The 16,956-nt window shown below is 34.9% G+C and overlaps 1 protein-coding gene across 4 annotated transcripts in view; it reads right to left on the bottom strand.

The window, feature by feature from the left end:
• Positions 1-4,307: 4,307 nt before the first annotated feature.
• Positions 4,308-16,956, bottom strand: part of LOC106881844 (membrane-associated protein Hem) — a 60,163-nt gene continuing 47,514 nt past the window's right edge. For 2 of the 4 annotated variants that reach the window (XM_014932358.3, XM_014932355.3), the window contains 5 exons: positions 11,330-11,414; positions 9,795-9,905; positions 8,497-8,609; positions 7,915-8,004; positions 4,308-6,647 (listed from right to left, as the gene is read on the bottom strand). In XM_014932358.3, coding sequence (XP_014787844.1) covers positions 6,534-6,647; positions 7,915-8,004; positions 8,497-8,609; positions 9,795-9,905; positions 11,330-11,414 — 513 coding nt within the window. In that variant the 3' untranslated portion in view covers positions 4,308-6,533. The remainder of the gene's footprint in view (positions 6,648-7,914; positions 8,005-8,496; positions 8,610-9,794; positions 9,906-11,329; positions 11,415-16,956) is intronic. The other 2 variants (XM_014932356.3, XM_014932359.3) reach the window with 2 other exon arrangements.

Below are 16,956 nucleotides of genomic sequence, written 5' to 3'. Positions count from 1 at the left end.
GATCTGAAGGCAAAAGATTCAAAACTGTTTTTTCTCAACCTGGAAAACTAATCCAAGAAAAGCTACATGGTGTTCACATGTACATACACACATGTATAGAGAGAGGATCATCAAATAGATGTATTCACATAAATGGAAACATAGAAATGCACCTAACTTGTAAATATGCATATTTTCATACAATCATACACTTGCATAGACATGGTTATGTCCATGCATGCAGTACTTGTGCACCCAGAAAATTAGTACACACACACACACACACACACACACATATATATGTATATACACACAGTTAAAGGTACATAAACTGTATATGTCTCACCATTCATTTCTAAATCAGTTTTAATATTTGCAATATATGGCTAAAGGCTGGTGGCATTGATGCAGTTATGCAGGATGTCATTGACAGAGAAATAGAGAAAGATTAGCTGTAACTGCAGCCCACACTAGAAAGATGTACCAAGAGATGTGCACACACACACACACAGATACATCACCTGACAATGCCTTGCCAATTATCAACAATTAATTTAATCAACTGCTTTTCCTCATTGAAAACAATCAAATTTTATCTTTTTGTTGGAAATCACTTTCTTGTGGGAGGATGGGGGGGGGGGATCTGTGGGCAACTCTCTTCATCCTCACTTTTACTGTATACAAACACACACACACACACACACACACACGCACAATGTGTGTATATATATATATTTATAATCAGTGAACTTTGGTTTCTGCTCATTCAGGAATCTTCATCCTGATAATTCTGAAGATTCCTCACCAAGTTGTGACCACTGGACATTCCACTTATTGCTGTAAATGTTTACAATTAAATTGTATTAATTCTACCTTAGAGGTAGTAGTTAAGGGCTGAAACATTTGCCCTGAAATGGGGCTTCTTCTCTGAAGAAGACCATCTTAAAATGTTCTGCTCTCTCTCTCTACACTTTCTTACCATCTCTCTTTCATATATACATATATATATATAATATATATATATATATATATGGACATTTATTAATGCGCCTCATTAATTTGTTAATCCATTGGTCAACAAAAAGAAAAAAACCCACATTAGATGTAATTAAATGTGGATGTTTGCACATAATAAGCAGCAGTGTATGTCCAATGCTGAACTTTCTTCACTTGCAACCGTGATGCTTGTTAAAACTATTTGGACAATCACAAATGCAAAAACTTACTGCTTCTGATCACAGATGGTCACCAATCCATTTATTGATTTATACTTGTTTAGCAAGTGGCAACTTAAATCATGTTTTGGACTGAAAACCTTCCCATCCATTGTAGCCAGTGTATACAACACAAATATCTCTTTGAGAAGCTTTTTTTTTTTGTTTCAGGCCATGATGATAATGTCTTGTCTATCTGTCTCATTCTCTCTCTCTCTCTCTCTTTGTATATGTGTTCATTTATGTATATATATATATATCATGGTATTGACCAGACAATTGGATGTTGCTATACACCACTGGTTACAATGCACTTCATATCACTTTAGATTTTGAATGATGTCACCCCACTGGCTTTGGGAGCAAGCATATATATACACACACACAAAAAGGTATAATTTCCTCCCTCCCTCTCTCTCTCTCTCTCTCTCTCTCTCTCTCTTGTGATGAACAACAAATATCTGAAATGCTAAAACTTAATTTGCCAAACTTTGTTCATCTTGTGTTGACCTTTGTAATATCCATATATACACACATATACACACATTCACCAGTTTCATCCTAGTAAACATTGTAGACATTAAAAATACACACATGAAGTTGTATTCACTTTTAACAATAATAACAATGAATAAGAAGAATAATAATAATTTGATATCAGAGTGCTTTGTCCTCCATTTCTGACTGGACCAGTCTACTGTATATCTTTGGTCAGTTGTGGATCCACTGAAGATCACTAGCTGGAAGAACTGACCCATAGTGAAATAGAATATTAAGGATTTTACTGTAGTGTAATTAAAAGAAGATAATTAGTGTTTTAGTTCATTAAACCCATTGATTTCAGGTTTGGATAATTTTATATTGTCTGTTGGAACATTTGAACTTTAAAATAATTGTTTCTGTTTTTGTTTCAACAGGAATAAATTCAGAATTACACACACACACACACACTAATTGGTAGAGTTGATGGAATTAAAGAAATGTCAACCAGAGTTTGTCTCTTTTTGATGTTTCTTGTATGTATTAGGAGCCTGATCGGTCATTTTTACACCCCTCCTCACACAATAGAGGACAAAAAGATGTGATTAAGTACCATACTTACAGTCTAAATGTAACAAACAAAAAGGGTTTTAGCGTTATAGACCAAAGTCCTATGATCAAATATGTTCCAGCCATTCTGTCCTTTTCGACATTGTGTATCTAGGACTACATTATCTTATGTGCCTTTCCTTTTTCAAAATGATTGAATTTTGAGGAAGATTTGACTATTATTTTTAGCAGATCAGTTAAGCCCATAAAAACTCTGTTGGTTCATCTTTTATCTATGTTAGCTGGTAACACAAACTCCCACTTCAATGAAGCAAGGGGGGGGGTGTTTGTGAGATTTTTTTTTTTAATTTGATTTTATTTCAAAATATTTTCGTATTTTTCTTTTCTATTTTTTGTATTTTCTACTTTTGCTATTTTTTTCTCTTCCACTCCAACATTCCAGAAATAAAAAGAAAATATTTTACAGATTTCTTTGAAAACTGTTTTTATTATTTTAAAATTTCAAATGTTGTTGTTGTTTAACCCCAGGTTAATCTTGATCCACCAGAACTGTTCTGACCATGGCCATTCCATACATCTATCTGTCAAACTATTATCTAATGTGGCCTTCCATCTTTTTACTACAGTTGAGATTTGGCTCTTGTTTCTAGCAATCTGATCGACTGCATAGAGACTCATTCATTTTAAAGATATATTTTGTTCTGGTTTAAAGATATATTTTTGTTTGTTTATTGTAAACATTTTGTACCAAAAACCTTGACATTTTATTAGCACTGTGCTCCCCCCCTCCCATATTTCAACTGGAAAACGTTTGATCAAAGATCCAAAATAGCAACATTTTAAAGGAATTAATGGATGTAATTGTGAGGATAGTTGTCTTTTAGTGAAGAGAGTAAAGTGGTGAGAGGGGGGTGCTTGTGAAGGATCATGGATGCTTCTGTACCATCATTAAAAACCCTGCTAAACTTATGGTATTTGTCTTTCAGAAAACTTCTCTTTGACATGTGCAGTATTAAAAAAACACAGATATATCAACAACGGACAAAAATAGTCCGGCAGCTGTGGTGGTGGTGGAGGGGGTGAGTTAATGATTATGTATTTCTACTTCTTTGAACTTTGTCAGCAGCAAGTGTCCACATGCTAAGCATTGGTCACAGACTGATAAACAGTGATTGAAAAGTCACTGGTGTTGCATTTAGCTAGCAGGCTGAGGCAACAGAAACAATATGGTTCAAAATAGCAGTCTATGTATAATATTTAAAGTAGATATAATGTTGAAAGCTTGCTAAACTATGATATTCATTTCTAGAAAGCATCTCGTATAGATGTATAGTGTTAAAAAACACAGAAATGCATCAGATGAAAACTATGCAGCAATGGCAATGCTAACTATGTATCTGTTCCTTTGAGTTTCATCAGTAGCAGATATTAACTCTAGCACCACAGCAATGTCTGTCAGGTTATCTATTTCTATCTCTGTGTCAATATCTCAGCATAACTATCTGTCTATACTATCACTCTGCCAATTTATGTATTTTTTTTTTATTGCCCACAAGGGGCTACACATACAGGGAACAGACAAACGGATTAAGTCGACCCCAGTTACGCACTGGTACTTATTTAATCGACCCTGAAAGGATGAAAGGCAAAGTCGACCTTGGCGGAATTTGAACTCAGAACGTGTGTGTGTGTGTGTGTGTGTGTGTATAGAGCACAATCAGTTCATGTAACTGAAGGTTTCAAAATCACCCAAGGACACACCAGGTGAAAGAGTTCAGTTTCATTCGAACCGGCCAACTACTTTACGTTTTCAGTTCAATGTGTGAGCCAGATGGAAATTAATGTAAGCACCTCGTGTTACCTTTAATTAATTCTGAAAGTTTTAGTAACATTGAACTGACTCCACTCTATACTCGTAAACTATGATGATTGCTCTTCACTTCCCCATATGAAATTTGCTTCATCCCACAGACACACATATGCATAGAAGGTTGTGTCCAGTCCTTTATGTACAATATATATATATATGTTGTGTGTGTGTATATAAAGACGAGAAGACAGCAGTAAGATAAAGTTGTGGAGATGTTTCACTTTATTTAAAAAATAAATAACAGAAATTAAAGAAAAACTTTAAACAAACAAAAAAGGTGCGAAACGGAACAAAAATTAATTAAAAACAAGGATGTCAAGAAAAAATTATTAATTTTAAACTTTAAATTAATTTTATTTCATCTTCTCAGCATTATTATTATTGTTATTATTATTATTATTATTATGAGTTTTCTACTTGTTGAAAGTAAGAAATCAATATTATGTATCTTTGTGTAAAAGTAGAGTTGGTTAGATAGACATACACACACATATTTTACATGGTCAAAGTTTTATATATATATATATATATATATATATATATATATACACACACCAGCGGCAGCGTGTGTGTTTACTCACAGCAGTTGTACTTTCATGAAAAACACACACAAACACTAGACACTTTATACAGTTTCTGTTCAGATGTAGATCATAATAATAATAATAATAATGGTATCTAATTTAAGCCCAAGGGCAGCAATTTTGAGTGGGAGAGGATTAATTGATATCACCTCAGTACTTGACTTGTACTTTATTTCATTGCACCAGGAGGGATGAAAAGCAAAGCTGACTTTGGTGAGATTTGAACACAGAACGTAAAGAAGCAGAACAAATGTTGCAAAGCATTTGTTCTGATGCTCTAACAATTCTGCCAGCTCGCCACCTTAATGATAATAATAATAATAATAATAATAATGATAATGATAATAATAATAATAATAATAATAGTTTATTTGCCTCAGGGTAGATAAGGATTTCTTAGGTAGGCATCAAGACCAGAAATTGTAAGGAGAGGATGTGGGGTTGAGTGAATCTAGCCTCCAGTATAATACTGGTACTTTATTTTATTGATCTCAGGAGGACAAAAAGGCAAACTCAGCTGTAGCAGGAGTTGAACCCAGAGTGTCAATGTAACCAAATCCTGCAATTAATCCAGTCTAATGGTACTGCCAACCATGCTCTCATCATCATAACATTAGCAATAATAATAATAATAATGATTTCTAACATAAGCACAAGGCCAGAAATTGAGAGCAGAAGAGAAAGGAGGAGGACAAAACAGTCAAAATAATAATAATAATAATATTTTACCAAAGTAGATATCTAAGAAAAGACAGAGAAAGGAAAAAAGCTATAACTTGGTGAGAATGATACAAAATATAAAATATTAATTATAATAATTTTAATTTGAGATGAAAATTATTTCAAGTAATTAATAATAATAATAACAATATTTGCCAATAGTGATAGAAAATGGAGGGGGTGGGGGGAATCAATTCCAACTTAGAGAGGGAGGAGGGTGTCAGATCTCTCCATTACATTCAGACATGGAAAGAAATAAAAAGATTGTGTGTGTGTGTGTGTGTGTACATGTATGTATGTATGTGTGTATGCATATATATTATATATATTCACACACACAGACACACCAGGATATGCATTAAGTACTCTTTATCTGTTTGTAATACTACTTTCAATGCACATTCAATATTACAGTTTGTCAATGTTGGAACAAAGTACTCAATACATGGTGGAGAGTATAGTGCTTATTTAAACTGGATGCTTTTTCTTGGGACTTAAGTTTCATTCCACTGTTTGTCAGTTCTTGCTTCTGGTCCACAAAAGATGTGAATTGCCAGAAAAAGAATATAGTTTAAATATATTTCACATTTTATTTATTTATATATATATGTGTGTATATATATATATATATATATATATATAGATATATATGAGAGGGAGATTCTGATAAAGATTTTGAGACTGACTGGTAGAGAGGAAGAGAGAAGCAAAGAGGACAATTAATAACCATAAAGCAGGGATGATGGTGATGATGACGATGATGATGATGTTAATGGTAATGATAGTAAGGGAAGAGGGGGGAGTGGGGGAGAGATGGTGCAAGACCATGTAGTTGTTGTTTTTTGAAGGATTTTAAGTGTTGATGAACCACTGCAATAGCAGAACATCAGTCCTTCCCCTGCCCTCCTGCTAAACCTCAACTGTACAGGAGGAGAAGGAAAATGGAGGTGAAGAGGGAAGAAAGAAGCAGAGAGAGAGAGAGAGAGAGAGAGAAGCATGAGTTGTAGTTGTACCCTCCAGCTCCACCCCCAGACAAAAGGTGAAGCTTGGCCAGAGCTTTGGTATTGAGGACACATAGTTAGGGGGGTGGGGGGTCATGTTGTAGGTGATGGTCACTCAGTGGTCAGCAGCTGACAGTTTGTAGACAGAATGGTAGGCATTACGGAGCAGAGCGTACGGGAAGCAAGACTCCAGCAGATCCATTGTGAGGAACGGGGACTCTTGGACTATCTGAAAGGGAAAAACAGAAGAGGATAGAATTAGTTTGTAAGATTTTATGTACAGTTTGTATAATTCCAAAATGTAATCAAGATGCAAAGAATAATAATGTCCAGTCAACGACCCTCAACACAAATATAAACAAAAGTATGTAATTCTTCACTTCACCAACTTGCCATCTTTAAGGAGCTCGCACTAACATCAGGTCACATTAGGGGCTGTTTTTACCATAAATCAGGAAGAATAGTTTTAGGGAGAGTAAACTAAGCAAGTCAATCCCATCCACCCCAGTACATAGCTAGTACTTTACCAACCCTAAAAGGATGAAAGGCCAAGTCAGCTTTGACAGGATTTGAACTCAGAATGTAAAAAGTCAGAAGAAAGTCCATCAAGCATTTTGTCTGACGTTGCTAACAATTCTGCCGGCTTCGTAATAATAATAATATTGCTTTGCCAGCAGTGTGTGATGGATGAGGTGGGGAGGAAGATATTCATAAAAGTGTGGTGGGTTACACAAATTGACTAAGAACAATGAAAAAATAAATACTTTACAGTACATGGAGGAGCTATCAAGGAACCTCCTCCATCTAAAGTCCCCCTGGATGCCAAGGGTGAGTGATCCCTGCAACTGTTGTTGTCAGTCTTACAGTTGGTCTTAATAGCTTTCAACAACAACAACACCTCCACCTCTGCCACTGACGAAGATGCTGTCAAGAACAAAGTTTGTTTCTAATATTTCACTGTTGCCAGCATCCAGATTCCTTGCTGTCAAAAAACTCCATATTCAGGGTTGAAGTCAGGAATGGCAACAACAAAAACAATTATAATAACGAGCTCTTTTACTGGTCACAAGAGCCTGAGGTGTTGAAGACAAACTACAAATGCACAACACAACAATAATGCTTAGATCTAGCCAAAAAGGAGCCAACAGAAATAAGGGACATAAACATTTTTTTAAAAAATCAACAAGAAAAACACCTGCCCAAAAGGTGAGAGGGGAAACCTTTCAGGAGAAGGACTGAATTACTGTGCCATCCTTTTCTACTTTGTTTCCTCATTCAAAAATGCAGGTTTCGGGTAAGCCCATTCAGCCTCTTCAGTCTTGCCACTCTCCATTGAGTGGTATTTGAAGAAGCTATTTTGGAAGAAATTGTTTACTGCAGAGTTTGCAGTTTGTCTCTTAAAGGATTACAACATTGAGGAAAAACTTTACTTTTTCAAAGCAAAAACTGTAGCAAAAAAAACAAAAAAAACAAAAAAAAACCCCAAATCTTCTGACCTGGTCAAGCAGCAGATAGACCGAATCTCGGTTTTTGATAGCTTCCTTGTCTGTCTCTTGGCCAAGCCGTAACATTGAGGAAGAAGCAAGCTGCAGAGAAAAAGAAAATTAAAAATATCTAAATTTGCATAATAACAATTAATTGCTTCAAATTTTGGCAGAAAAAGTTTGGACGACAATAACAGAAATACCACAATCTCTGATGTTGCTGCATCTGTACCATATAATTATATTTATTTTACAATGATATAACGAGTGTGTTTAAAAGAATATATACATTTGTTTATACAAGAAAATCACATATATATATTAGATTATTGTCTGCCACAGCAGACAATTGGAGCCTGGGCAGCTCCCTGCTTTCAAACCGTCCAACCCATGTCAGCATGGAAAACGGATGTTAGACGATGATGATAATATATATATACATACATACACACACAAATGTATATTATCATACATACATACATACATACACACACAAATGTATATTATCATTCACATCAGCTTCCTTCCCTCTTGGCCCTGAACATGGATATCAATTTGTCAATGGCACAACAACTAAAAGAAGAAAATACTTACAGCCAAAAACTCTTTTAATCGTTCCTCCAAGTCTCCAGGACCATAAATGGTAAACATGGCACCAGCAAGAGCGTTGATGGCTTTGGCAAGACAATGGCTATTATTGAGGTGTCCTGTTGAAGAGAAGGAAGCAGTTCAGAATCTCAACAACAATATTTCATTAACAACAGAGAATTATTGTTTGTGAAGAGACTATTTGTGGTTGGACATGGAACAGAGCTGAATCAGGACTTCTCTGAACATCTTTCACAGGCAAATCAATAGACTACAGCATCAATCATTATCATTATTATTATTATTATTATTATTATTATTAAGGCAGTGAGCTGGCAGAATTGTTTGCACGCTCGACAAGATGCTTAGCAGTATTTCATCCGTCTTTACATTCTAAGTTCAAATTCTGCTGAGGTTGGAATCAATAAGTACCAGTGGAAAACTGGGGTCACTGATATTGACCAGCCCCCCCCCCCTCCAAAATTTCAGGCCTTGTGCCTATAGAAGAAAGGATTATTTTCACTAAGACAGCAAGCTGGCAGAATCGTTAGCGTATCAGGCAAAATGCTTAGCGATATTTTGTCAGTCTTTATGTTCTGAGTTCATCTTTATGTGGTCAATGAAATAATACCAACTGAGCAGTGGGGGAGTGGGGATTGATGTAATCAACTAACACACCACAAAATTTCAGACTTTGTGCCTTTCTTCTTCTTATTATTATTATCAACAACATGGCAGAATCATTAGAATGTTGGACAAAATTACTTTGCAGCATTTCTACCAGTTCTGAGGTCAAATATGCCTTTCGTCATTTCGGCATCAATAAATATCAGTTAATTACTAGTGTCAATGTAATTGATTAACCTACTCCCCATTAAAATTGCTGGCCTTGTGTCAAAATTTCAAATAATAATTGTTATTTTTATTATTATTATGGTGACCAAGAAATGGCTCACTTACATGCTCAGCAGTTTAAATCCTAAAGACGATGCATTCTTAAACAAGGCTCATAACTCTATTTCTACCAGCATGTCTCTTTGATATGATCGGCAGAAGACATCGGACCAATCCAGGAAATAACTGCAAGAAATTCCCATCAGCTAAGTTGGTTGTTGGGTCTCAAGTTAGTCTGGCAGGATTGAAGGTCAACTTTCTAGAATATTTTTCAACATCTGCCAGAATTAGAGCAAGATTTTTCAAGCCAGAAGCTACAAGTTCTTAACAGACTAATGAGAAGTGGCACCAATGTGACCATTATCCTCTAAACTGCATCAACTCTATTAGAGATGATAAACTGAACTTACCTTCGAGTGAGGCTTTGAAAAAAGAGGTTTCTGATTTGGCAAGCTTGGGGAGTGAAACTGCAACAAACACCATCAGGAGACACGCTATGGTGTAAGCATCTTCGGTAAATTCTGAGAACAAAAGAATAAGAGAAATAAATTCAGAAAGATGAAAAATATGTGAGTGTGTGTGCGTCTGTGTAGGAAAATAGACACATACATATATCTATCTATTTACAGGGTGCAATGGGTAAATTGTCACCATTCTATAATTTTAATTTTGCGCATGTGCATTGTTTTTGATTTTGTCGACTACACAGTATAGTAGGGTCAGTTGGGCACTGTCTGTGAGAAAAACAGCAACATGGTGCAATTCACTCTGTCAGAAATTTCAAAATGGCATGCTGTACTGCTTGGCACATTTGTGTCGGAAGCTCCAATACAGACATTTCAGAGTATTTGGGTGTCAATCTCAGGATAGTACAGAGGATTCGAAAAGAGTTGGATGTGTCTAATAGTGATTATGACGGTATGGCAGTTAGGAAAACTCACTCTGATCATTCTGATAAGAAAAGAACTCCTGAATTTATTGGTGAGACCCAGGCCATGATTGACAACAATCCCTCCAAGTCAACCAGGGACATGGTAGTGTCTGAGTTTCTTATCCGGCAGGTAGTACATAAAGACATTCAGTATTCCTCATACAAGATGAGAAAGGGCCAGTTATTATCCTAAGCCATCAAGGACAAGGGGCAAAAACCGTGCTACGAAGCTTTTGAACAAACTCAAGCATCCCCTCCAACCGAACTTGTTTTGGTTTTTCTCTGATGAGAAAAATTTCTGCCAAGATCAGATGGTGAACACACAGAACAACTGTTGGCTTGCCCTGTCCTCAAACCATGTACTGAGAGCGATAAAAATCAAACATCCAGTCAGCAGCATGGTGTTTGGAGTGGTCAGTAGTAATGGCGATGTTATGCCTCCATTCATCTTGCCACATGGCCTCACACTCAACATGGAGGCCTGCATCAAGTGGCTGCTATATCTGGTGACTCTGCACCAGGCCGCACAAGCAGGAGGACCCCAGCCATGGCTGTCAGACAATCTCTGCAACTACACCACCCCTAACATCTGTCCACCTCACTCCCCAGACTGCAGTGTGGGACACAGATGAGTGAGAGACCAACAAAACTCCTTGTAACACCAAAGATGAACTGCAGGCAAGGATTATGGCAGCATTCACCAACTTAAACAAGGATACAGTCAAGAAAAGTTGCAGGAGATTCTGAAGTCGTCTGGAGGCCATGGTTGAAGCCAATGGCGATTTTATTGAATAAATTTACTCTTTAATATTTCGAGACATTTTTATGTAACTTTGATAAATAAATCTGTTAAAATGAGATGTCAGTGTTATTTTATTTCTGTATCATAAGGCTTCAAGCAAACTACAACGTTCTTCTTTCTATTCGTTAGGCTCGTTTCAGTTTTATCATGACCTCATCAATAAAACACAAACTGTCCAGGGTTTATTAGGGTCCCAGGTTAAATATACATACCACTTTTCTGAGTTCGTAAAGCAGCACAGAGCGTAGGATCAACTGGACAGTAGAGGCCAGAGGCAGCTGCCATATCACTAACAATCTAAAACAGATGGAGAAATAAATATTAAAAAATGTAGGGTGAAGTAGACAATAGGAAGGTACAATGGACAAGAACAACCACAGCCGATAAGAGTTTCAAATCAAATTTGTACAGAAAAATAGCGAGAGGAGCAAGGGGAGAGAACTTCATCTGAAAGTAAAATGTTACGTTGACTGAGGCTCAACAACAACAATACCGTTAGCTTCAATGAACAATCTATACTATTTAAGATTTATAATACTGACACAACATTTTTGAAGAAGGAATTGATAATATTGAGTGGAGTAAAGTCAACTCAAGTGGCACTTAAAGCCAGAATGTCAAAAGAAAAGGAACCAAACAATACAATCTGTCTGACATTCTATTGATTCTGTTGTTTTCAGGGTTTGAACAATCAGACATTCTGATGTCTTCCAGATGGGATCAACTTAAGATAAGAGACACCTAATCTTTGTTTAACTCATTAGCTTTGAGATTTTAGTGATTGCCAAATGTAATCCTTATTCATTTACATTAATCTGAATCAGTCAAGCATTAATTATATTGTAGCTTTGAGATCTCAATGAGATGATTGTTATTTTTAGAATAATATTGTAAGGTGGGTGTGAGAGGCCAGAGCTGGCCAGTTTGAATATTTTGACTGGATATGGCCCTGTTGAAATACTAAAGGGTTAATACACCAATGGAACTGTTGTCTGTCAGGATGTGGATTACTTGGAGAGAGACAAGATTTATGCAGAACGGACACCTCCCCACCCCCACCATCATGGTCCTCTCAATAACAGAACCCCAAAAAATATTCTGCAAGAAAATATTCATTTCCCATTTTGGCACAAGCAATTTGAGAGGAGGAGGTAAATTGATTACATCAACCTCAGCGTTCAACTGGTACATATTTGATCGATCCCGAAAGGATGAAAGGCAAAGTGCATCTTGGCAGAATTTGAACTCAGAATGCGAAGACAAACAAAATGGTGCCAAGCATTTTGCCTGACACACTAACTGCATTGCAAAAAAAAACAACAACAAAAAAAAAAACAAGAAGAAAATATTGATAATAATCAACACCACAAGGAACAAACATGGTCAGCTAGAAATGGTTTCTCCCTGTACTTTGTAATATTCCCAGGTCTCCAGGTTGGAAACGATGACATATTGTTGTGTTTTTGTGTTTTAGGAAGGTCATTACACCAATAATAATAAACACATGCACTGGTTCTATATCACTATTGTTAGTCAAGTGGTTAGACGTATAATCAATCAATCATTTGTTTAATGTGTTGGTCTCTGTTACTGTCATTGAAGAGTTACATAAAATCCAAATTCTTACAGAAATAACAATTTCATAAAACTAAAGCACTCTACTTATAATAATCTGAGGCTATGGTACCCAGAATGATTCCTGTAGGTGAAACAAAACCAAAAATTTGTAATTTATCCACAGAACAACAGAGGGTTTCTACCCAAAACACAACAATTGTACATTTGACTGTTCTATGCAGGACAGGGTACCGCAATGCCACTCTGAGGCAGTTCAAACTAGTTTGACATAAGACTGGATGTAGTAATAAGGTGATTGTAGCAAAGTCTTCAGTAAGATTCTAGCAATAACAACAGCTTATAGAATAATATTTGACCAGTTTACATCAATGTCTTCTTTTCTGTGAGATTTAAGTTCTTGTTTTGACCTAAAATTCTCAATTTCAAAGAGTTGCTAGTTTGTGTTACGATGATATAGAAATGTTTGGAGGACAGACAAGATAAAAGTAAATTGTAGGTATAATAATAATAATAATAATAATAATAATAATAATCACACTGAAACAATATTGATGGAGAATATTAATAAATAAAGAAATAATAACAACAATAAACAAGTAAATAAACAAAGTAAAAATTATTGAAAAAACAACAACAAAATATTAACAAGCAAAAGAAGGTGAAGTGAATGTAAAAAGTGCTAAAGTGTGACATCTAAAAGTGGTTGTCATGCTACAGCAACAGAAGAGAAAAAAAAAACAAAACTAAAGTTAATTGTAGGTAAATCTAGAAAACTTACTGAGAATTTGTATTTGATAATTGAGAGTAGAGAAACCTTCTGGAGGATAACACATTCACACACACTGAATGGAGGTTTGGAAAAATCAGACTGTGTGAAACTGATGTCTCTCCTGAGGGTCCTTACATTAATGATGGTCTTAAGAAAGGCATGAACATCATACAATCTTGTCTGTAGCCCAACAATTAATTTGAGGCGTGTATGTATTGTTACTGCAGAGAGTTTGTCAAAGTTATTTAAAAATAACACAATTAAACGGTAGATCCATAATAGATGTCTTCAATCACAGGCACAATTTATTTCTAATGAAATCTTTCCTCACAAAAACCTGTTGGTTTTCTCACAATTTTCCTTAAAAGCCAGATTTAATGTTTTAGAAACATTGGTTTCAAATATTGGCACAATGCCAGCAATATTAGAAGGGTGAGGTAAGTTGATTTATCAACTCCAGTGCGTAACTGGTACTTTTTTTTTTATCAACTCTGAAAGGACAAGATGGATGAAATGCTGCTAAGCATTTTGCTTTAAGTGCTAATGGTCCTGCCAACTTAAATTACAAAGAAATATTACAATCTGTCCATTTTGATGTGGATAAAACCATAGTAACTGCCAGATAAAGGGTTTGAGTTGAAAGATTTCCTGGAATCTATAATGGAAAGGATTGTGTCATGTCTATAGCACAACGGTGCCACGGATTTTAGATTGAGATGAAATTCAGAGATTGTTTCATAGCTGTTAGGACTGTCAGACAAAGATTTAAATATTTCTACAACAACAACAACATGCACAGCAAACATAAATGGAAAGATTTACAAGAATATTTGAGAAACACAACAACTAGACTAAAATATGAAAAAAGTGCAAAACTTGGATACCAGTGAATCAATAATAGTTTGTGTTGTAAACAATCAAATATTATCCTCAAAAACATTGATTGTTTATAAAGAACAACTTCAAAGGGACACTGGTCACTAAGAAGGACCAAAAACCATTCACAGAGTTCTTTCTTGTATCGTAACAGAAGTTCATGGAAAGACTTTTGCTAAGAAACTTCTTTGAAAGTTTAAAAAAAAAATTGAAAAGGCGCAATTAGATGGAATTAATCAAATTGGATCTACCAATTCTAGTTTGTCAAAAACCATGGAGTTAATTTTATTGAGGTAATACTTATAGAATTTCTAAATCAAAATTAGAAATATTTTAACAAAGTTTTTGATTTTGAAAATTTTTTTTATCTCTGGTAATTTAGAAGCCAAAAAGAAATTTGTTTCACTTTAATCATCTAATTTGATTAAATACATTTTTTTTTTATTAAGAAATTAACTTTATTTTTATAGTTTAGATATAAATAAATATATGAATAAAATGTAATTTTCCATAAAATAGATAATAAGATTATTGTAATCCCAAATATCATCATCACCATTATGACATATTAGGTTTGCAGTTATCACTATGAATATCTTTGATTCTCAATATTGAAACTTTCATTTTATATTCCAATTTGGCAATTGTTTGGTTGGAGCAAGTTTTTAGATGTTCATGAAAATGCATGAAGAAATTAAAGGGAAAACTGAGATGAATGAATGAAGTTAATGAAATGTTTTGGACAAGATTGGGTGTCTGATGTCCATCAGCATGTTAGATGCTAATGGTAAAAGGGATTGTGATAATAATGAAGAGAATGGTAATAGTGCTGATAAGTTCTTTGACAAGATAGGGACAAAGTAGTAAAAAAATTAATGATCTGATTTAGACTTTCAGTCAAACTGGTCTGAAATTCAGTTTGAAAGTCCCAATAAGAGACACGAGTCCTACACTATAATAATAATTCATTTACTTAGATTTAATTAAGAAATTACTCAGACCTAATCAAGAAATTGTTTTTCTCTTTCTTAATGATGATAATGATTTCTGATGTAGGCACAAGGCCAGTAATGTTGAGGACAGTGAGTTAGTCAATATCACTGACCCCCAGACTGGTGTCTATTTTATCAACCCCCAAAAGACGGAAGGCGAAGTTGACTCTGCTGGAATTAGAACTCAGAATGTCAAGATAGTGCCATGCTTGCCAATTTTGGCACATAGACTTTAGTGATTGCCAACCAAAGGGAAAATCAATGGCAGAAGACAAGAATACTTTTTAAACAATGCTCCAGAATGTGCTTCACGCTCTTTTATATAAAAGATACAAATGGTCCTTATCACAGACCATGAGTTCAACAGGAAGCAGAGTTAAATTGGACAAAGCACCAATCCCATGAAACAACAAAGAAATATATATATATATACACACACACACACACACACATGCATACATATATACATATCATTAAGACAGTATTTGAAACAGGTGAAAGTGTTTATATGTGTGAAATTAGGAATATAAAAGTGATTGAATCAAATTGATTTTACTGATATTCAAGATGGTGGAATCGTCAAGAAAAATGTTTTAAATACAAAAATATAAATCATATAAACCAATTTATCAATGCCACAGGTTTAAATAGTGAAAGTTCCATAGAATAAGTGATCAAATTACAAATATATTTAATGTTACAGGTGATTGATGAATTTCAAAAATTTAGTAAAATTGAGGTGAAGTAAAATTGCTGTTTATTAAAAGCTAAAAGTATATTGTTAATTAAAAAATGTCATTAACAAAACAGTGGTGAATGATGAGTGATGGTGAGTAGCAAGTGATGATGAGTGATGAAGGCAAGTGATAGATGGTGACAGTGAGTGGTGATGGTGATTAATGAGAAGTGAATGAAAGATTAAGAATTAAACTTAGAAGTGAGAAGTACCAAATTAGGCACCGTAAACTATTGAAGCAACAAGTTGACTAAGCTATAGTAAGAGAATACAGTTTATAACCAAACATGAATTCATACTAAATGTGTGCATGTATGTGTGTTCTCTGGTATTTTAGTCCTTTTTTTTTTTACTTTGCAGAATTTAAGCCAGTCACAAACAAAAGAAAGCTGTTGGGCTTTGAGGATATGTGAACTGGATGGGGTGCATCTATGTATGTCCGTGTGTGTTTGTGTAGATATATTATTTACCTGTCTATTTTAACACTTAGCTATTCCTTGCCTATATTCTTCAATGATATTTCCACTAAACTATTTCTCTTTATCTCACCCTCTACCTTCGTTTAAATAAACTCCTCCCCCTCTGTTTTCAATTACTTTTCAATAAGTCATTAATATAATTTAGTAATTCCCTTACCCTAGTAATAATGCCTTTAACAACCAACAGACCACTGCCGCAAATACCAGTCAACGGGTCTTCTTCTCTGCACAAACATAGTTCAGTGAGGGGATGATCCTTTGTTTGGCTCACATTTTTCAATTCCTTTAATTTCATTCCAACTGATTTCAAGTTTGGTGTATTGATGTAGTTTTGTATGTTAATTATGGAAGTGAAATTCATTATTGCCAAAAATTAATAAATAAAAAGTTAAGAGCCTTTAAATTTTGC

The sequence above is a fragment of the Octopus bimaculoides genome, chromosome 11 (assembly GCF_046866305.1).
Source record: "Octopus bimaculoides isolate indiv1 chromosome 11, ASM4686630v1, whole genome shotgun sequence".
Lineage (NCBI taxonomy): Eukaryota > Metazoa > Mollusca > Cephalopoda > Octopoda > Octopodidae > Octopus > Octopus bimaculoides.
This window is presented reverse-complemented; position numbering and strand designations above follow the sequence as displayed.